This window comes from Bos indicus, chromosome 9 (assembly GCF_029378745.1).
Source record: "Bos indicus isolate NIAB-ARS_2022 breed Sahiwal x Tharparkar chromosome 9, NIAB-ARS_B.indTharparkar_mat_pri_1.0, whole genome shotgun sequence".
Lineage (NCBI taxonomy): Eukaryota > Metazoa > Chordata > Mammalia > Artiodactyla > Bovidae > Bos > Bos indicus.
Window position 1 is genome coordinate 32,305,629 of NC_091768.1, and position 23,190 is coordinate 32,328,818.

The 23,190-nt window shown below is 36.9% G+C and overlaps 1 protein-coding gene across 10 annotated transcripts in view; it reads left to right on the forward strand.

The window, feature by feature from the left end:
* FAM184A (family with sequence similarity 184 member A) overlaps positions 1-22,683 on the forward strand; it is a 122,157-nt gene extending 99,474 nt beyond the window's left edge. For 2 of the 10 annotated variants that reach the window (XM_070795896.1, XM_070795897.1), the window contains 8 exons: positions 644-797; positions 5,831-5,958; positions 7,313-7,497; positions 7,937-8,083; positions 15,916-16,033; positions 17,924-18,028; positions 20,553-20,788; positions 22,333-22,683. In XM_070795896.1, the coding sequence (XP_070651997.1) occupies positions 644-797; positions 5,831-5,958; positions 7,313-7,497; positions 7,937-8,083; positions 15,916-16,033; positions 17,924-18,028; positions 20,553-20,788; positions 22,333-22,414 (1,155 nt within the window). In that variant the 3' untranslated portion in view covers positions 22,415-22,683. Of the gene's footprint in view, positions 1-643; positions 798-5,830; positions 5,959-7,312; positions 7,498-7,936; positions 8,084-15,915; positions 16,034-17,923; positions 18,029-20,149; positions 20,789-22,332 lie in introns of all 10 variants that reach the window. The other 8 variants (XM_019967142.2, XM_019967143.2, XM_070795898.1 and 5 more) reach the window with 6 other exon arrangements.
* The last annotated feature ends 507 nt before the right edge of the window (positions 22,684-23,190 follow it).

Sequence of the window (23,190 nt, forward strand, 5' to 3'; positions counted from 1 at the left end):
CCTGGCACAGTTCTGTCTCTACACTTGAAGTACCCTAAGCTTTGTGGCCATATATTTTCTCCTTATCTTGGCCACATGTACATAGTCTGTTCCTCTGGTTAGGCTTTTAAAACTAACCACGTGAAAGTCTTCAGTTTTCCAGTTACATCCTCTCAGAGCTTTTGCTTCTGTTCACAAATGCAGGAGCAAAGAAAGGATGACTGTAGGAAAAAGCTACAAACACTTTTTAAGGTTGGAGCTGTAAAAGCCCTCCTCTCTTCCTAATCAGGAGATCTTTCCTGATCTGCCCTCCTCCACCTCTTTGCTGAGTCTAAGTCTATGCACACAGAAGAATTATTTGTTAATTTTTGGTGGTTTACATCTCCTTAGCTGTTTAAGAAAATAGCTTCATTTGGAAACTGCCCTAGGTAAAGGGTCTGTATCTCAATACAAACACTATATATTGACTCTGATTCACGATGATTATGCTGCTGAAGTGAACCTACTAGTTTATTTTCTGGTGATGATCTTATATCTAGTTTTCTTGAAATGAATTAGAGATCTGTTTTCCTTAAATAATGAGTTTTAGTATTTTTTCTATTTTGTTTGCATTTCCCTTCCTGTAGTCTGGCATAATAATTTGAGTATGTTTCTCTCATTCTAGGCTCTTGAAAGTCATTTACAACAGAAACATTCTGCAGAGCTTCAATCATTAAAAGATGCACACAGAGAATCGATGGAGGGCTTCAGGATAGAAATGGAACAGGAACTTCAGACACTTCGGTTTGAATTAGAAGATGAAGGAAAGGCTATGCTTGGTATTTTGAAATGATTATACTCCTATCATATTTATTTTTACATCCTTCTAACTTGAAATTCAGTAAGAAATTACAAAACTGTACTCTTAATCTTTGAAACCTCAGAATGACTATCTGAGTGTTGTTCCTATTATATTTGAAGTTACTGGATGAAGGAGCAAGTGTTGGCGGAGTAGAATGGATAGAACACACATGGTAAAGTGAGGTTCCCTCAACGTTCTCTGTACTTTGGCTGTGTAAGCGACACAAAGTGGGGCTTCCATTTGTCATTAAGGGACTAATGCGTTAGTCCGTGACATTCATACTTCCCCACTATCAAGTGACTGAAAGGAATAGAAAGCATGGAACCACATGTCTTTAGGCTGTATCATCATATTGGGTTTTTTTTTCCCCCACTTTAGGATTTTGTTTCAATGGGGAAAGTCATATTTTGGTCTGACTTTTTATATGGGTATTTATAGAGGTTATATTAAATAGGATTTTTATCTTTGAGGTGTTAAAATCATTACCTTTTCTATAGAAGATAATTGAGTTTGGAAAAAAACTGAAATGTATTTAAAGGGTTTTTTGTTTGTTTTTAATGACACCACTCTTATGGCAGAAAGTGAAGAAGAACTCAAAAGCCTCTTGATGAAAGTGAAAGAGGAGAGTGAAAAAGTTGGCTTAAAGCTCAACATTTAGAAAACAAAGATCATGGCATCCAGTCCCACCACTTCATGGGAAATAGATGGGGAAACAGTGGAAACAGTGTCAGACTTTATTTTTCTGGGCTCCAAAATCACTACAGATGGTGACTGCAGCCATGAAATTAAAAGACGCTTACTCCTTGGAAGGAAGGTTATGACCAACCTAGATAGCATATTGAAAAGCAGAGACATTACTTTGCCAACAAAGGTTCGTCTAGTCAAGGCTATGGTTTTTCTTGTGGTCATGTATGGATGTGAGAGTTGGACGGTAAAGAAGGCTGAGCATCGAAGAATTGATGCTTTTGAACTGTGGTGTTGGAGAAGACTCTTGAGAGTCCCTTGGACTGCAAGGAGATCCAACCAGTCCATTCTGAAGGAGATCGGCCCTGGGATTTCTTTGGAAGGACTGATGCTAAAGCTGAAACTCCAGTACTTTGGCCACCTCATGCAAAGAGTTGACTCATTGGAAAAGACTCTGATGCTGGGAGGGATTGGGGGCAGGAGGAGAAGGGGACGACAGAGGATGAGATGGCTGGATGGCATCACTGACTTGATGGACGTGAGTCTCAGAACTCCGGGAGTTGGTGATGGACAGGGAGGCCTGGCGTGCTGCGATTCATGGGGTCACAAAGGGTCGGACACGACTGAGCGACTGATCTGATCTGCTCTGAATGTCATTCAATAACTTTTTATTCCTGTCATTTTATTTTCCTTGTTTTTTTTTTTAAAACAAATTCTCCTAATGTTTTTTGTGTCTTTGTCACGCTTCAGTGAAATTTTCTTTTCAAAGTAAGAATTGAGAAAAAAGAAGACCAAAGTTGTGACTATTTGGGGCCTCAAATGGAAAACCCGTTGACCCATTCATCATCTCTGCTGCTGCTGGGACTTGTAGGCCAGGTCGTTAGAGCGCCCTCCTCTTCCTGAGGAGAGGTAAACATGGGCCAAGTGTTGGAACCCTTGTCCACTGAAACATGATTTAAATATGTCTTTGTTGACAAAAGGACTTCTTGTGATTTCTTAAACTTTTTATTTTGAGATAATTGTAGAATCACATGTGGGCATCCCTAGTGGCTCGGTGGTAAAGAATCTGGCTGTAAGGCAGGAGCCATAGGAGCCACAGGTTTGATCCCTGGGTCAGGAAGATCTCCTGGAGAAGAGCAGGACAACCCCCTCCAGTATTCTTGCCTGAAGAATCCCATGGACAGAGGAGCCTGGCACGCCACAGTCCATAGGGTCACAAAGGGTCAAACACAGCAGAAGTATCTTAGCACGCACATAAACCTTTTCTTCTGAGATGATTCACATGAGGCTGTATATTCACACGTGGGCTTCCCTGATGGCTCAGATGGTAAAGAATCTGCCTGCAGTGCAGGAGACCTGGGTTTGACCCCTGGGTTGGGAAGATACCCTCGAGAAGGAAATGGCAACCTGCTCCAGTATTCCTGCCTGGAGAATCCCATGGACAGATGAGCCTGGTGTGCTATAGTCCATTGGGTTTCAAAGAGTCGGACACAACTGAGCGACTAACACTTTCACTTTCATAAGAAATAGTACGGAGAGATCCTCTGAATGCTTTACCCAGTTGCCCCAAAGGTAACATTTGCAAAACTAAAGTGCATGTCACAGCCAGGATGTTGACATTGATGCAGACCCAGAAGACACAGAACATTCCCATCACCATGCAATCCCTACTGCCTGTATATAGCCACATGTACTTTACTCCCCCACCCATCTTTAACTTCTGGCAACCATTCATCTCTTCTGCATTTCTTTAATGTTGGCATTTTAAGAACATTGTAAATGGAATTGTACAATATATAACCTTTCGATATTGGCTTTTTTCCACTCAGCATAATTCTCTGCAGGTTCATTCAGGTTGTTACATGTATCAGTAGTTGTCCCCGTAGTATTAACCTCTCTTATTTGTTGTCTTCACCCACTGAAGGACATCCATTTGTTTTGTGCAAATTCAGGCAGGAGTTGAGTTGCAGGAGTTTTTGTGCAAATTTAGGCAGGAGTTGGTTATACGATAATCATATGTTTAGTTTGTTAAACATCCCCACCAGCAAGGTACGAGTGACCGAGTTTCTTCACATCCTCACCAGCATTCGATGTGTTATTTTGTATTTTAGCCATTCTGGTAGGAGTGTAGTGATATCTCATTGTGAATTTTACTTTGCATTTCCCTAATGGCTAATGGTATTGAGGATTTTTCCACATGCTCATTTACCATTTGTGTATCTTCTTTTCCAATTTGATTATTTCTGTTTTTACACCCATCTGTGGCTTCAGTGACCATCTATTGTGCTGTGACTCCAAATATGTATTTCTAGACCAAGAAGGTCTATGGAGAAGGAAATGGCAGCCCACTGCAGTGTTCTCGCCTGGAGAATCCCAGGGACAGGGGAGCCTGGTGGGCTGCCGTCTATGGGGTCGCACAAAGTCGGACACGACTGAAGTGATTTAGCAGACCAAACTACTTGCCTTGTGAATTAGATTTATACCTTTTACAACTTTTTAGACTGTTAGATATTCTAACTCACACTCTATGTTTTAAAATATTAGCTCACCATCTCCCTCACTTCTAAAATATGTTTCCATTTCTAAAGTTTCCACTTGAATTTATGGTATCACTGTTAACTGAGTTGCTAAAACTATGAATCTAGGAGGTGCCTTCAACCTTTTTTCTTCACTCCACATCCTGTTAGTTCCTCCTCTTAAATATTCTCTGTATCTGTTTCCTCTTCTTTCATCCTTCTGCCACACTTGATTCACGGTTGTACCATTTCTCACCTGAATTATTGCCACAGCCTTCTTGCTAATCTCTCTTCTACGGTCCATTCTCCAGACTCCAGTTGGGTTAATTTTTGCTTAACTCAAGTCTCACCATGTGACTTTAATCCTTCATTGATTTCTTGTGTCCTTCCTTAAGTTCTGAAGCAGCCCAGCACCAGGGGAAAAAACTTAGGAGGCTCTTGGGAGGAGCCTAAATTGATTTGCTACAAGTACAGCATTTCTTTTTTTTTTTTTAACAAACTTTTTATTTTATATTGGGGTATAGCCAAATAACAATATTGTGATAGTTTCAAGTGGAGAACAAAGGGATTCAGCCATACATATACAAGTATCCATTCTCCCCCAAACTCCCCTTCCCATCCAGGCTGCCGCATAATATTGAGCAGTTTCCTGTGCTATACAGTAGGTCCTTATTCATTATTCATTTTAAATATAGCAGTGTGTACGTGTCCATCGCAAACTCCCTAACTATCCCTCCCTCTGGTAACCATAAATTTGTTCTCTAAGAAGCATAGCATTTCTTTGAAATCTCATGTTTTAGCTTTGAAATTTTTAATTTGTATTTTACTCATATCTTCAGTATTAATATAAAAACAGTGACTTTTCCAGAAATATTCAGGTCAATATCATGTTTCAGAAGATGGCATAGGTCCACACATTTTCAATATCTTAGTTTGAGGACCGTGAATCAAAACATGCAATGGAAAGCATTTGTATTAAAAAAAGCTTTCTCAGAACTGGGCTCCATTGTCTTTCCAATATGACTACTTGCTCTCTGGGCGCTTGCCACACCAAACTTTTTATAGTTTGTCTGATAGACCAGGTTCTTTCTGCTTTTGCATATGTTAGCCTGTGTTACTGTGACAATTCCTTTGTGATCCTATCCCCAGTTTCCTTCTCCTAGGAAATCTGGGTTCTTGACATCCCCCCTACTCTCATTATAACCCGTGTTCATCTCTGATACCCCACTTAACTCCTTGACATGATGTTTTTCTGTCTAGCCTGTGCAGTTATAAAAACAAGGTTATATTTTATTCTCCCCTAGTATAGTACCTGGCATTCGGTATGTGTGGCTTTTATGAAATAATCTCAAATTCAGATTAAAATGATGACTTCCAAATCACCAGGAACATTTACCAGATAGTGCTTAACATCATTGAGGGATATTGTGGAAGAAGTCTTACCTGGGTGGGAAGTTCCCTCCTAAATATATGTTATATTCTACTAGTGAGTGAGAAGAGTTTTAAAAATTTCCTTTCTGTTAGCACTTTGCTTGCAAACTGAAAGCTTATACAGAAATACCTTGATTCATTTGAGCAGCTGAAAATTTTCTTATCCTCATCAAAGCTAGATAAACCTCTAAATTGATACTTTATGATAGTCTGTAGTAGTCTAAGAGGTATACACAATTCTATGATATTTTAATGGAAATATATATGTCCTAATTTTAAAAAATAATACTTTGTAAATACTTTGTAATTTTTGTAAATTTTATCTAAAATACTAATATTTTTAGAATACACTAAATCCCTTTTTTCCCTTGGATTCCAGCTTCCTTACGCTCTGAACTAAACCAGCAACATGCAGCTGCAATTGATTTGTTAAGGCATAATCATCATCAAGAATTGGCAGCTGCTAAAATGGAATTAGAGCGAAGCATAGACATCAGCAGAAGACAGGTAAAAGAGCATTGGGTTCTGTGATGATTTCTTAAATGTGAACAGATTTGAAAATGTTCACAATTTTATGAAAATTATTTTGTAATGACTAATATTTCACTAGTAATTATTTACTGTCTATATTAAAGAGTTATTTTTAAATAGAAATAGGTAATTTGACTTTAGTATAATGGTCAGTTTATGACCTTTCAATTGAATATTTTGAATTTTATTTGCATTTTGAGTGAAGCAATGAAGTGTGAATAATACAAAGAGTAAAAACAGAATACTATAAAACAGCAGTGTCCAGTGGAACTTGCCATGATGAGGGACCTGTTGTTTTAATATATCTGTCCTAAGGTAGTCACTAGCCAGACATGTCTAGTGTAACCAAGGACCTGATTTTTTAATTAGTTTTTATTAATTTATTTAATTGATTTCAGTTAATTTAAACTTGACTATAAATAGCCATATCAAATAGCACAGCCATAGAAGTAGCAGGTCCTCAGGAAGAATAAAGATAATTTGTATTTCCATATCACTAGCACAGCTACTGTTCACACTTTACATTTTTCTCATAAGTACTGTCTTTAATTAGATAGTTTGTATACTGAATATATGGATGAAATGGATTTCTAGGCAAAGTACAATGAAGGCCATTCTTTATCAGTTTATTACTAATGGCTTTCACTTTGTTCTTCAAATATGTTAAATGATCAGCTCAAATTTTCCTTCATTACTAGAAAGCTTTAAATGAACTACCTTATAACCATGGAGGTAAGTTCTTTTCTCTTCAGCTAGACTGCTGCTGGAATTGACAATGTCTAGGTCTGCAGAATTTGCCAAAAGCAGTGACTTCTAGGAAGATGGAAGGGAGCTTATCTGTCAGACAAAATAACTGCTTGACCAGCATGAAGCAAATGAAGTCTTCTAAGCAACAGGATGTATGTGTTTGGGGATGGCCTTCATTAGAGGCTGGTCCTTTTTAAATGAAAGGACAATGGTACCAGCATTTTACATCAAGACCACATAACTTTCTGAGTACATGAGAGCCCTGTGTTCTAATCTCAGCTATGCCACTGATTATAAGTCATTCTTGGACAAATCCTCTCTTTGGTATTCTTTTCTTAATCAGTAAAATGAGGGAGATGTGTTTATATGGTCTTTCGAGTCCCCTGTGGCCCTGAAATTACTGAAACTGAATCTATATAAACACTTCCTTATATATATGAGAATAGAGGTTTCCTGGTTTCAGCAGTTTGCTTTTGAAGCAATGTCAGATTTATTACATTTGACATTCCAGTATGTCATTTTCTTCCCCTTAAACAGAGAAAGTGAATAGGTAGAAAACTTTTCAGAACTATTTATTTTCCAGAGTAAGGAGCACATGTGCAGAATAACAGATCTACAGGATGAAGTAAGACACAGAGAGCATCACATCTCAGACTTGGATAAGGAGGTGCAGCACCTTCATGAAAATATAAATGCCCTGACCAAAGAATTGGAATTTAAGGGAAAAGAAATTCTCAGAATACGAAGTGAATCCAACCAACAGATGAGGTATGCCATTAATTACTGCAGAAGGAATTTTCAGTGTTACCTGAAAGACTATTGCAATGGTATTTAACAATACATGCCTATTTTCATGACTAGATAGCCTTCCAGTAAGATACTGAAGACCAGTTTTTACTTTGTTGACTATGTTATCATTTGACTGTAAAAGAAATGTTTATATTCTGAATGATGTATATACATTTACTAACTTTTCAAATTATATATAAGTAAAATCTTTTAAAAATGTTATTTAAAAAAGCATTAAAGGAGACAACTTTAACAAGCTAGAAGATGAGAGCAAAGTAAGTACTTTAGACTGTTTCCAATGATTTTGTAATTTTCTATATATTATACCTAAAAACCATTTCAAATCTGGTAGAATATAGAAAGTTTTGAAAGCTTGACTTCAGAATAACATTCTCTTAACTAAAAATAAATTAAACAGGTTGCATGAACAAGATTTAAACAAGAGACTTGAAAAAGAGCTGGATGTCATGACAGCAGACCACCTCAGAGAGAAAAATATCATGCGGGCAGATTTTAATAAGACTAACGAGCTACTCAAGGAAGTAAATGCAGCTTTACAAGTGTCGTAAGTCACCTTATGTTAAAGAAAATTCACATGTGGAGAATAAATAAATTGAGAAGCACTGTGTCTCACCTCAGGTTAGCTAGCCTTGAATCGAATTAAGTGATATTTTAAAAAGAAAACTTAATGCCATATTACAGATGGTAATTGCAATATAATATATTATTTAATTAGAAGAAGGCAGTTGAATGAATATGTTTAATCAGCTGCTGCTGCTACAATTGTACTAGGACAATATTTGTCCAAAGTGTCCCTCAGGGATCATGACCTATCACAGCATGGTGAAAACTCAAAAGATATCCATATTGTGACCAGTGGGATTATTATGATCCTATATATATTAATAATACATATTTTGCCAAAATACCAAAATATCTTAAAGAAACAAATACGCCTCTTAATGGTAGTAATTCCTTGTAAGAACTAGATTAGGAGATATTGGGAATGGAGAAGAGCAAAAACTTCCTTCTTATTTTGTATTACTCTATTTACACATTGTTTGAATTCCTACAACAAGCATTTGATTGATTTATGATTTTAGAAATCAATAAAGGTAAAATATCACAAACTTATGCTTATACATAGTGGCTCCTATATAGTTAAAACCCAAAGTTCTAATTACTGGTTTATGTTTTTGTTGTGTATTTTTTTTTTAACTTACTTGCCCCTCTCTTTTTTATATTGATTTATAAACTTCTATAGCCAATGCACCTGGCATTCACTCCATCTCTGTGGCCTAAACTGTGGTCCAATTTAAGTTATCTCAGAAATAATTTACTCTGAGCTGCATCATATGGTTTATTCACCTTCAATCTCTCTTTTTCCAATCAATTAAAAAGTCTTCATTAAAAAATGTAAGTATTTCCACAGAGTTTGATAAAGTCAAAATAGTGACTTAATTCCATTACCCTCAAAGTCAAACTTTTGGCTCGGCTGTGCCTTCTCTGCCTCTTTGCACAGCCATCCGTGTTCCCTGTCTGCTACTTGGCTGTCAGCCACACCGACACATGAGTTTCCTTCTGAGAGTCTCCTGTGTTGTCCTCTACAGTCTAGAATAACCTTCTGTGTCATTCCTATTACCTTCTTCCAGTCATCTCTCATTTCCTGCATTTAACCAGCCAAGTCTCATAGTAAATATTGTTACATATGTACCATATATGCCCACTTTATTACAGCTGAAATAGAAAACAGCCCCCCCCACACCTGACCCCCTACCCCGGTCATTGGCATTTACTTCAGTGGCCTCTGAGGGGAGGTGCTCTTTCTGATGGACCTACACAGAATTTTCCCATCAGTTGGCACTCAGGGAATATTTTACAAGTAAAAATTTTGAGGATTCCCTATAATATTTACTAATTCATAAAGTTACCATTGAAATGGTAGAGACTCTTGAGATAATTTCCTCAGTCATAGTGGTTTTTGGTGTTTGTGGTTACTGGAGGTACTTTTTAAATCCTTTTGAGCTGCAGTTAGGAGCTCAGATACCTGCTGTGTAGAAGAGCTCATATCCTCACACATTTTGCAGAAATGAATTACAATAAACCCCAGGGCTGGGCTTTCCCTTCCTCTGACCTCTGTGTTATTTATCAGGCAGAGGCTGCAAAATCTCCCACTTCATACTCTGAAAAACCATGCTCACAGTAATAATAACCTCTGTCTGTCCGTGTGTCCTGTCTCCTTAGGAATGTTAATTTACAAAGAGTAAAGGTTATATCATTTTTACTTCTTTCTGTTTTTTATGGTTTTGAACATTATAAATTTTCAGTAGATAGTAAATAGTTTACTATTCAGTTTTAATCAAAGAATTGGTATTATCATAAGTCAAGTATTTTATCTGATTTTCTAGATCTACCATTTTTTTCTGCTTCAACTAGAAGCATTTTCTATGCTAAACCAACCATATTTCTTTTTTCACCTGCTATCATCATGAAATTAGCCTCTAGTTTTAGGTATCTACTCACTTAGTTAAAAACAAACACACATACAAATGTATTTAGACCAGCAACGTCTAACAGATTTTTCTGTAACAGCAAAAATGTCCAGTATAGTAACTGCTAGCCACAAAGACTGTTGAGCACTTCAGACAGTGGCTGGTGAAACCAAGGAACTGAATTTTTAACTTTATTTAATTTTAACTAATATAAATGTTAATAGCCACATATGGGCTAGTGGCTTCCATATTGAAAAGAAGAATTTTAGACAGTTGGATATTTCTGACCCGTATCCTCAAATGCAGCCTGCTAGGATCTGTTGAATGGATTTAGACATAGGTGAAATGCAGGGAGGGTCCATCTTGGTTTAAGGAACTGGGAAGAACAACTTTTGGACTATTTTCAGCCTGTTTCAAAGAACTAAGGGCACCCTATTAAAGTTCCTAGTCAACTGCACACTGACTTTGAAGCTTCAAAATCAGGAACCTCCTGTGGGTCCTCGGCAGTGGGTGTGTTGGAGGGACCAGCGGAACGTGGGTCTACCTGCAAGGTTGAAATCAGGAGCTGAGGGGCCTCTGAAGCAACTGGACATTTCTTGTTTCTGTTCCTGTCCCAAGCCCTTGTTTGGACTCCAGGGAAATGAAATGGGGACAGAAATCTAAAGGAGAGAACCTAGAGAACATTGTAGAAATAGTGATAAGACTTCTGTATCTGTTACAGAATGATTACCAGCAATCTTCTCTAGTGCTGGGTGTTAAAGCCTACTTAGGTTTTTAGATATTCTATAGAAATCATTTTATTTTTTTTGAATGGTATAGTATCTTAGTAAAAACATTGTATCTAAGAAATAGGTCATGGTTTTTGTTTTAGAAACAAATGAGAGAATGGGCTGTTTTTTAAAGAATTGTGTTTGAGCTAAATGTAAATATACACAGAACTTGGAGTCATGGCAGACTATATTACGCAAAAAAAAAAAAGGTGATTTGCCTCAGAGATGATTATTGTTTAGGTTATTTTACCTTATTTTGCCTTAACTTCTCACTGTACTGGGCTTCCCTTGTGGCTCAGCTGGTAAAGAATCTGCCTGCAATGCAGGAGACCTGGCTTTGATCCCTGGGTTGGGAAGATCCCCTGGAGAAGGGAAAGGCTACCCACTCCAGTATTCTGGCCTGGAGAATTTCATGGACTGTATAGTCCATGGGGTTGCAAAGAGTCGGACACTACTGAGTGACTTCCACTTTCTCACTGTACTGAGGGCTTCCCAGGTGGCGCTAGTTGTAACGAACCCACCTGCCAGTGCGGGAGACAGACACAGGTCCTATCCGTGGGTTGGGAAAATCCCTTGGAGAAGGGCATGGCAAAGCTTTCCAGTATTCTTGCCTGAAAAATCCCATGGACAGAGGAGCCGGGTGGGCTACAGTCCATGGGGTCACAAAGAGTTGGACACAACTGAAGCAACTTAGCACTGTAGCACTGTACTGAAGCCAAAAGATAATGTCCTCTTGGGGGAAACACTGAGTTTCTGTTCAGTTCAGTCGCTCAGTTGTGTCCCACTCTTGTGACCTCATGGACTGCAGCACACCAGGCCTCTCTGTCCATCACCAACTCCCGGAGTTTACTCAAACTCATGTCCATTGAGTCGGTCATGCCATCCAACCATCTCATCCTCTTTCGTCCCCTTCTCCTCCTGCCTTCAGTCTTCCCCAGCATCAGGGTCTTTTCCAGTGAGTCAGTTCTTCCCATCAGGTAGCCAAAGTATTGGAGTCTCAGCTTCAGCATTAGTTATTCCAATGAATATTCAGGACTGATATCCTTTAGGATGAACTGGTTGGATCTCCTTGTAGTCCAAGGGACTCTCAAGAGTCTTCTCCAACACCACAGTTCAAAAGCATCAATTCTTCGGCGCTCAGCCTTCTTCACAGTCCAACTCTCACATCCATACATGACAACTGGAAAAACCATAGCCTTGACTAGACGGATCTTTTTTGGCAAAGTAATGTCTCTGCTTTTGAATATGCTGTCTAGGTTGGTCATAACTTTGCTTCCAAGGAGTAAGCGTCTTTTAATTTCATGGCTGCAGGCACCATCTGCAGTGATTTTGGAGCCCAAAAAATAGTCTGTCACTGTTTCTGTACTTGGACTTTAAGTAGGTTTGTGCTGTGTGTGTTTTTTTTTTTTTTCAATGTGCTGTGTTTTTATGCTCAGTTGCTCAGTTGCGTCTGACTCTTTGTGACCCCTTGGACTGTAGCCTGCTAGGCTCTTCTGTCCATGGGATTCTCCAGGCAAAAATACTGGAGTGGGTTGCCATTTCGTCTTCCAGGGATCTTCCTGACCCAGGGATTGAACCTGTTTCTTGCTTCTCCTGCATGGACAGACGGATTCTTTACCACTGTGTCAATAATCCCTAATTAAAAAGAAGTTCTCCACCGCATTAGAATTACTTACTCTTTAAAAGTTGTTTGAGTTTTTAATATAGTACCCTAGTAGTTCATTGTTGTTTGATTTTTAAATTGCCGTAAAGTTATTTTCATAATCTTTGTGAGGTCAGGATGTGTGTAGGTGGTTCTATTGTCACAAGGTTGAGTCTGTGCCTATAATTTATGTGAAAAGAAAAGTTTAATGTTATACTGCTTGAATTACTTTATTTCCTTTCCTTAAGGCTATAGGAGAAAGGTGGTATATTAGAGTTCTTTCATCTTATACGATTAAAATTCTAAAATAGATATGTGACTATTGTTGTTTGGCTCAAAAAAATTTTTTTTTGGTCAGTTATTTTAAAAACGTAGAAGGACTATCAACTTGGAAAATTCTTATGCAGCTTTTTAAGCATTCATAGTTTTGGTTAGTGTTGTCCAGGAACCACAGACACTGACCTATATACTTTCAGAGTGAAAAAAAAAAGGGGTGGGGTGGGGCATGTATGCCTGGTAACCCTAATTAATAATTTTATATGCTCTACTTCTGTCTGTTCACTCTTTGTGTTACTTCTAATGGGAATCTGTATTCCCATTAGAGTAAAAGGCTGTATGTACTTGCATGGTTCCCTCAAGGCAGTGTTTGCCAGGCTTTAATCTTTCCTATAAAGTCTTTGGGAAATTGGTAATTTCTGTCCACCTATGATACTATTTTCTTAATATTTTTAATTGACTCATTTTAATCAGCTTTTCCTGTTAAATTTTTAACTCTGCAGTTAAACCATTATTACTACTGAAAAACATTTTTCATTATTCTAAATAGAAGCAAAGCTATAATTATATAGTTTCTTGAAAATACAACAATGTTATTAGATCCTGGCTAGCACTGATGCCCAGGAGAAGGCAATGGCACCCGACTCCAGTACTCTTGCCTGAAAAATCCCATGGACGGAGGAGCCTGGTGGGCTGCAGTCCATGGGGTCACTAAGAGTCGGACATGACTGAGCAACTTCCTTTCACTTTTCACTTTCATGCATTGGAGAAGGAAATGGCAACCCACTCCAGTGTTCTTGCCTGGAGAATCCCAGGGATGGGGGAGCCTGGTGGGCTGCCGTCTATGGGGTCGTACAGAGTCAGACACGACTGAAGCAACTTAGCAGCAGCAGCAGCACTGACGCCCAAGGCCTGCTTGAGAGTTGTGGAACAGTGTAATAAGCATATATGTTATGAAGACCATTCAAGATACACAGAACCAAACAGACTTTTCTCTTCATAATCCAAATGATTAAAGGAGAACAAACTAAAAACCATCTCCTGTATTACTAGTTGTTCACACCTAGTCTTTGGTAAGCAGCTGGCTTAGAGAACTATGTGGGGCAATTGAAGAAAGATTGATGGGTGTTGACTTGAGTGGATATCAGAAGAGTACCAAGTGTACTCCCCCCATCAGGAGTTTGAAAGACTGGTAATTCTTGAAATATGTTTGCAAATTAAATCTTCATCATATTACTTGTTCTCTCCTTTAATGCTTTCTCATTTGTGTTTATATGGATGTTTCTTCAATTTAATCATTTATTTTTTCCATTTAATATCCAGGTATCTTTTAAAAAAATCTTGGTGCTGTAAAGATATTTTGTGGAGAAGATTAACTGATAATTCTGTAGGTAAAGAATGTTAAAACAAAAACATACACTGGAATTTAAGTAGAGACCTTTATTATGCAGAAAGGTGGTTCAGGGATCTTAACTAACTGTTTTAGACTCACTTTACCTTGACTTCTCATTGTACTGGTATAAAAAGATCAACATAATGGTTTAAAATAAGGCTTTAAATTAAGATTTTTGTTTTTTTAACGACCATTTATTACCAGGTATTTTTGTACAGTCTCAGGAAACAGCTCAAAAATCTTGTACCTTATTTTTAACTGATAAAGTGTTCCAGTGACCCCTTGTGGCTGCTGTGGTGTGAAACACAAATGCCCTTTTCCCTGTTTCTCAAGCTTCTCAAAACCACTGCCCGTAAAACATATAAACCTTTGCCAATACAGTGCCACGTCATGATAAAATGCAAGGTTACTGTATATGAGCTCATTGACTTGGCACAGCAGAAGACAATTGATGTTAGTGAAACGAGCCTCACACTGGACTGACAAAGTCCCAGCGGATCCTGAGACAGCTGCTCCCTCGCTCCACACTTCTCCCCCTCTTACTTCCCTACTTCCCAGAGTAGAACTTTAGCCACGGGCCTGGATAGGGAGCCAAAAATGTTATCTCCAAGTCTTTGGCTTGAGCTGAGTTAGTGGAGTTAAAGTACAAAAAATGCAGAGATTCTGGTACCCCTCTGGTATTGTGTGGGGGGAGGTAGTGGTGGGTGGGAATGGCTTATCAAATCCTAGAGAATAGATCATCTAGAAGTTTCTCAATATTGAGTAAATAAATTTTTCTGTGAATCTTCATTAACTGTAAGTTTTATTGAGCTTAAGTTTATTCTTTGTATTTTGAAAACAAGTTTTAAAAGTATTCTAGTTATTTGAATATTCTACAATTCAGAGTGCTTTTTTTTTTTCAGACTAAGCTAGCGGTTTCTATTTGCATCCTCTTCACTGAGCCCTGTCCTATCCTTAGACTCTGTAGGGTCTGTGGCACCTCTGCTCATAAAAGTGGCCTCTGTTCTAGAATCTTCAGTGACATTTAGTTCTGTTACCTTCTCACTTCCTCCAGGGCAGATGAACAGGCCCAGAAGGAAATATAATTCTTCTTATTATCCAGTGAACCATTTTTTTTTCCAGTTTATATGTACCAGCTGACACATGGAATTTGTAAGCTGCATTTCCCATAAACCAGGAAAGAATGAGGTCATTTGTGTGTGTGCTTTGTTCCCCTTTCCTCTGTATCTTTTGTCCTTTTTATGTATGTTACCAAACCTTCTATCATCACACAATATTGTATGTGTGGTAAATTCTCTCAGTAGTAAGCCTACATGTCCAGCATCGAGCCAGCATTGCTAGGTTAGTATATTATTTCTTCTATAGCACATACCCCACCTTATTCCCGTGTATACTTAAATAACTTAAAAACGAGTGAATTCTTCCAATAGTGATCTGCAAAGCCTCTAATAACACCATTTACCCTTAAAGAGCCTTAAATAATACTGCCTCCCCTTTTTTTAACTTTTTATTTGTATTGGGGTATAGCCAGTTAACAATGTTGTGACAGTTTCAGGAGAACAGCAAAGGGACTCAGCCACACTTATTCATGTATTCATTCTCCCCTAAACTCCCCTCCCCATCTAGGCTGTCACATAACATTGAGCAGAGTTCCAGGAAATAACACTAACTCTTGAGGTAGTCATGTCATGATGCTTACAAGTTTTAGCAAAAACGTTCAACTGTGTAAATTTTGTGTGTTCAGCTGGACTAATTTGAAAAATATAGGCATTACAAAATAATGTCTGCATCATATCAATGAACTAAAGGTTTTCTTGTTTTTAGACTAGAAGAGATGGAAGAAAAATATCTAATGAGAGAATCAAAACCAGAAGATATACAGATGATTGCAGAATTAAAAGCCATGCTTACAGAAAGAGACCAGGTCATAAAGAAGCTAATGGTAAATTGTTTCGGTTTTGCAAAGTGGGAGGTTATGGTGTAACTATGTTAATAATTAATAGGCTGTTGAATGGGAAAATATTTTTAAGTAATGCTAAACAAAAGTTGAAAAAGTACAAAATATGTATTATGATTGAACATTTGTTAAAATGTTTTACAAGGATAAATACAGTTTTAAAATTTAAACTTGGTATTAGTGTAAGGAGATTTTTTTCAGTAATTTTTTTTAAAAATGCTTTTTAATACATATTGAATGTTCAGTAATATGTCATTGCCAGTGTACAGTTAATAAACTGTTGAAGTGTGTGTGTGTGTGTGTGTACTATACATGTAGAATTAGAATTGGATGGGAAAGAACATTCAGCACATACATGCATTAGCCTGCAGTGTATACTTCCAATTAGTCATGTTAACTTCCTAAAGTGTATTCCACCAAAACCTGATCCAAAGACATACTTCATGGAAAAAGGATTCCATTGTCTTAGGGTTTCCCTAAGAAAAGCTACCAGCTCTCTGTTGAGAGTCTCAATGCACACTGAGGTGTTAGGGGCTCTGAGAAGTCCATCAGGGAAGAAAATACAGATTTAACAATAAATATACTGCCTTCATTAGAGTCATTATTCTTCAAGAATAAAAATACACAAATGTTTTAAAATTCATAAAACATTTCAGAATCTTATAAAATTATATGACCTGATCAGTAAGTAAAATACTGCTTTTTACTGCTACTGACAAATAAAATCATAGTAAAACTAGAAATGGAATGCTAACCATTGTATTTGCTAATTGATTTCTTCATAACAGCTTTGGATATTAGCGTGCAAAGAGAGTCTAAGAGCATTTATATTTGAAGTCCTTGTTCCTTAAAATGTTTCTTGAAGCATGTAGGAAAGCCATCCTATTTCCTGGCATTAGAAGTTCCTGCCAAAAGCAAGAGGTAGTTGACTAGGGGTTCATAGATGAAACCCAGAAGCAGGCATTGGAAAGACAGAGTATGAGATACTTCATCCTACTAAATACCCATTTTCCCAAGCTTTGTGAACATGAGCACATGCATCATAGCTTGCTCTAATAGCAGTAGATTCAGAAAAATTACCTTATATTCCCTCCATGAAATCAGCAAATGTATTACTATTTTTTAATCTTTGGTAGAAATCGCTATTGATTTTCCAGTTCTAGCCACAGGGTAGTGTAGAGTCTTTTCACTACTCCCTGATTCTATGAACTGTGAGGCACGTGGGCTAAGATTAACAATGCAAATTATAGTCAGTGGTAACTAGAAGGGGGCTGAATAATCTAGTTCTACTAGAGCATAGCCCTGCCTTTCACAACACAGTGATCCATTTACTTATGTGTTTACTTCCTACAGTCTGATTGTAGGAAGCACTTGGTGAAACCAAAGGCAAAGGGCTTATCTCTGTATGGACCATTCACTTTTTCTCTATTCTGTGGTTACCACTGCTGAAATATATTGATGTCTCAGAGAGCAGATTAGGACTCACAAATAATGATACACCATAGTGTCATCTTCCTAGACGGAAACAACTCAGCCATGCACACAGCTCCATGAATACAAGTTAAGCCTAATCAAAACACACATCAGCCCTCTGGAAAAGAGATGGGCCAAATAGAGAGTTTAGTTCTAGCCTTGGAGGGAAGAGGTATGAAAGGGTAGAGAGGAGTCCCAGAGCATAAGGTTTTAAAGATGTTGAGAACTTACCAACCAGCCAACTTTAAGACCCTGGCAATTAGGTCTAGAACTCTTTGAATAATGTATATAAATTTTCATTCAGGTTTTGTATTAAATTTTGAATGAAATGGCATTTATATAGTTAAGATTTAAATAGTCAATAGAAAATGTTTAAGAAATGTTTGTAATCCTTTTGCATAGGAGGATAATAAATTTTATCAGCTGGAATTAGTCAATCGAGAAACTAACTTCAACAAAGTGTTTAACTCAAGTCCTACGGTTGGTGTTATTAATCCACTGATGAAGGTATGTGCTATAAACATTGTAAAATAGGAATGTGGTTTTAAACGTGATTAAAATTTTTATAAAATATTTAGAGCAGCATAGGATAAAGCTTCCAAAAAGTGTTTCCTTAAATTTAATAATCTAGCACTAAATCTATGAATTCTTTGTGTACTAATTTTCAGAATTAGATGCTAATAACATTCATTTATTTGCTGAGAATTCATATTCCTTGAAACAATGTTTTATTAACATTGTAAAACCTTGGTTATACCATTTCATTTTTCATATCTTTTTTTTTTAAAAAAGCTAACTTCTGAGTCTTTTCAAGATAATTTCCATCATTTCCTTAGTGTTCACTATCCTCTGGGGAATCTTGAAAAGTACTCCAAGCAGTGTATCCCCAACAGCTCTCCCTGCCATCATAATGGGCCTTGGGTTGGACATGCATTTTGTTACCTACTCATCTTCAGAGAATGGCCTTATTTCTCATGGCCTTCTCACCTTTTTTTGATAATTAAAATTGAAAATGACCTATTCTAACATTCTGTTGCTGTCTTAGGACAGATAGAAGAGCCTTATAGACAAATGAAATGGACATGGCTAAGCCTTGTACCTCTTGGTGCCCCAGACTACTCTGGCTCCTGTTGTGGTGCTATAGGTATAATGGAGACTTAGTAAATATTTGTTCAGTAGCAAAAGGTCATATTTTCTTATAAGCTAGAGCAAATCACTCTAGTGAATAAAGCAAGTAATAAAAAATAGTTATGTATGTTGGCTTTATAGGGATTACATATCTTTTAGCATAAATCAGTAGTAGAAATAAAAATGCCAGTGCTAAAGCTGGTTTTTTTTTCCAATTCATATTTCATTAATTTTCACGTCATACCTAATTTCTCTTAGGCCTTTAGCCAGAAAAACTTCTGCTTTCCAAGCTCATAAAACTTCTGTTAAGAAGATGGGATCTATCCTTCCTTTACAAGTTAAACTGCTTCAAACTGTAAACTGTTTTCTAAAATGACTTAAATGATTTGTAAAATGGAATGGCATATAGAGCCTTTGCAAAAAAATTATTGGTGAATGAATGAATATAGTTAGTTTCAGTTTTTAAATTCATTATTTAGGGTGACATAAGAGTTTGAATGAACTCCGGGAGTTGGTGGTGGACAGGGAGGCCTGGCATGCTGCAATTCATGGGGTCGCAAAGAGTCGGACACGACTGAGCGACTGAACTGAACTGAACTGAAGCTTTTAATTAAAAAGCTAGGTTATGAGACTTGTTAAAACAAGATTAGAAATATTTTCTTTTTACTTATTTTATTAGAATTACATTTTTAGTCACAAGATCATTATTGTAGAATGTTGTCAATGATACTTTTGATTTCTTAAAATAAAAACTTAAGTAGTTTTGATTATGCCTTCTTATGACTAGAAATGCCAAAGATACATCTTCATAAATTTTGACTCCTAATAGTGATTCAGTTTTCACAAATAATTCTGAAGAGGGTATCACCCTTTATTTTTGCAGTTATGCTAAAATAGGCTTCTTTCCTGGGACTTTATGATTCACAGAAAACAACATAGAGGACAATGTCTAGATAATGAGGTCATTATACATAAGGAAAAGGACCATCTTGTCTATTGTCTTTCTTTAAAATTCTGGAGTCATCTTACAAAAAAATTATTTCATACATTTAATTAGCACGCTTGTAGTCAGTAAAAGATGGGAATATTCAAAATATCATACATATTAATTTTTACTCCACATAGCAAGATGATGTTCATTGATTCTACAAATGAATAGAGCTTAAAGCTAATGATTTGAAAGCCAATAGATATTAACAATCCGCAGTTGTATTGCTGTTTTCATCTGTCAATTTTAAAGACCAGTTAAAAGATTACATTGATCACTTTTGTTTTATAACTTTTAAATGTCTTAAAAGATTGTGAGCTAATTATGACACTACTAATGAATTGGTAAATGAGACTTAAGTATACAGATTTCATTTTCCCTCTTCAGAGAGATGGTATAGTGAATTTAAAACCAAATTATTTCTCTAGGTCAGCTCTAAGTCCTAGGTAGAAATGTGAGATTTGTTTCAAACTAACTTTGCCAAGCATTTTCTCATTCCTTTTATTTTCCAGGCAAGGACTGCCTCCCTTTGACAGATGGCTAAAGTTCACGGACCTCTCTTTTAAAATTATGTTAACTTTTCATCTTTTCCTCATTTTAGCTTAAACCCATGCAACCTCATGAGATCCATGAGATGTACGCTTTCCCTCTTTCCCTCCCGATAGTCTTTACCCCTTGGCCTTCTCTCCACCCACCCTCCTCCCCATGAACCATTCCTAAACATTTTTTCCTCATTCTTTCTATCCAAGCAGTATGTCTGTCTGTGAGGGTTCCATGTAGATAAAGAACACCTCCAAAGATCCCCAGACCACATTTTGGGTAACACTGGTTCATTTTAACATCCAGCTTCCAAAATTTTCCCATGCCAAATTTATTTCTTCTACTCTTCCTGTTTTCTCATTCGTCCTCATGCAGGCACTGTCCTCACATGTATTATTTTTAATGCAGCAAAAGAAGAAGAACGATAAGTCACCAACAAACAGGTTTGTGAGTGTTCCCAATCTAAGTGCTCTGGAATCTGGTGGAGTGGGCAATGGACATCCTAACCGCCTGGATCCCATTCCTAACTCTCCCGTCCATGATATTGAGTTCAACAGCAGCAAGCCACTTCCTCAGCCTGTGCCACCCAAAGAGCCCAAGACATTTCTGAGGTGAGCCCTGTCTCACCAGTGCAGTTTTTTCTTTTTTAACTTGAGAAATTTACTTCTTACATTGCAGAAATCTACTACTTTAAGAACAGCCTAGCAAAAGAAATTTTACTGTGAAATATCTTCAAAATATATTTATCACCTCTCTAGAGAACTCCTTTTTGACTGTTAAAAAGATTTTTTCTATTTTGTTGTCGGTCAATTTTCTAAATGCTTAAAGAGGTGCTAATGTAATTATACGCTTAGAATTTTAATATGTAAGAATTATCACCAATTTTTCATTAACAACCCATCCTTATTACAGAAATTCAAAATATTTTTTAGTAAGTGGCTTTTGTTTCTTATCTGTTTATTTTCCCTTTGCTTATTTATAAACATATATGCTTCTTGCCAAAATAAAAAAATATATAAGCTCTGGGAACTTAATGATAAAAGTAGGAAATTTAGAAGAAAAGTTTTGTAATTAACATTCCAATTTTATCTCAGAGTTCTCAAGTAAAGGTATTAACACGTAAAATTAGAATGAAATTATTTGTTTACTCATGAAATAATTAAAGTCAGAAAGTACTGTTATTTTATGCTTACTGATTTTGTGCTGTTTTAAAATTTTTTGACTTGTTCTTATTAAATCTCCGTGTCACTAGTAATAATCTTACAGGTAAACTACTTTTTTTTCTAAACTGATTAATGACTAGTTAATGATATTATTTCAAATAGAAAAGAAGATAGCAAGAATGAAAAGTAGTCAAATACACGTTTGAATGTGTCTCCTGCTAAATACTGTGTGTTGCTTATTTTCCCTCATGCATGGGTGCGTTCAGGTATCATTAAGATGCATGCGCATGGGCTCAAGGAACATGGCTACTGGAGTTTCCATTACACATTGTTGCGTGCCTTGTAATTGCCCCCAAAGACGGTAGGGATGCTTTTATTTTCTTAACTAGCCCAAAGAATCTTTAGTTAGAGTTAAGATAAGTATACAGTATATAACTTCGAAGATGGAGGGGAAATTGGCTTTTTAATACATTCCTTTCCCCTAGAGTATCTGCTTGTGGAATTATGAAAGTTTAAATACACATACAGAAAAATATTATACCATGGTTTAGTCACTTAAATTAGTTATATTTAAGGACACATCTGTAAGAAATACTTGTGTCAGATTCTAAAAAAATTTTAATGAAAAGCAAAAAGGTGCTGAACGAGAAGAATGTTATCTTGTTCTTATATCCCGCAGTTCCTCCTGAACTTTTTTGTTCAAAGAGGGTCACATTACTTTTCTCAACTGTCTGATTTTTGGTTTTTGTGTTTTTTTTTTTGTAATTGTTGTGTAACATGGCTTCTCCTTAACGGACTTCATCTGAGCTGCTTCTGCACTCTCCTGGAGGGGAGACCCCATCTAGTATAGAGGAAACAGCCAAGCTTTAAAACACATCTCCTGACATAGGGAACTAGTTGTGGTCGTCTGCCCTGATGTTTTATGTGCTTTTCCCTTCATTTTGCAAAACAGCTTAACGCTGGGTTACATGTCTCTCTCTTTATGAATCCAGTCCTCCTCAGAGTGAAGCTTCCCCGGTGGCTTCTCCAGATCCCCAGCGCCAGGAGTGGTTTGCCCGGTACTTCACGTTCTGAAAGAACTGCTTTGGCACAGTTCTGTGTGGACTGTTACTAAGAGCATGACCTTATACAGATCATTATGTGAACAGGCTCTCCTGTGTCACACACTGTGAGAAAGTATGTGTCTCTGCAGTTGAAAATGCCCTGTACTTCCTGTGATATTTATTGGACTCACTCTAAGGTACTATATTATGTGTGTAATTATAACAGTTATTTTTATTTGAGATGGAAGAATCTTTAATCTTTGTAATTACTGCATAATAAATTTTGTTAGAACAAACAATGTTTTTCTTTTTTCTAGTAAGTTTGTTGGTAATTTTTAAATACTTTTAAATTCCAGGTAAGACTTGCCAGAAAAAGTTTCGCTGAATAATAATCATAAAATATCAATTATTTTACTTCGATAATAGCAAAGTCGGGATAGAGAAATAAATGTTATAACCTATTCATTTGTTGCATTGCCATGTATAACTAAAGTGTGTTCTCTAAATTTAGAAGGCTAGAATGAAAACACTTGTGGGAATTATGGACTTCCAAGTATATAAAATACTGCCAACTTATGTTTTTGGAATTACTCTGATAGTTAAAGACCTAGACTTTGTAGTACAGCATCTGTGCTCAGTATTAAGAAGCCAGCTTGTCAGTTTTCTAAATAGGCAGTTTAGTATTGACACATGAACATGGACAAGTAACCACTATCACATGTTAATGACACCTTTTTAAAGTTTTCAGTACACCTTGGCAGGCTACTACATTGTATCCTGTGGCCTAAAAGAGTGCATCCATTTCTA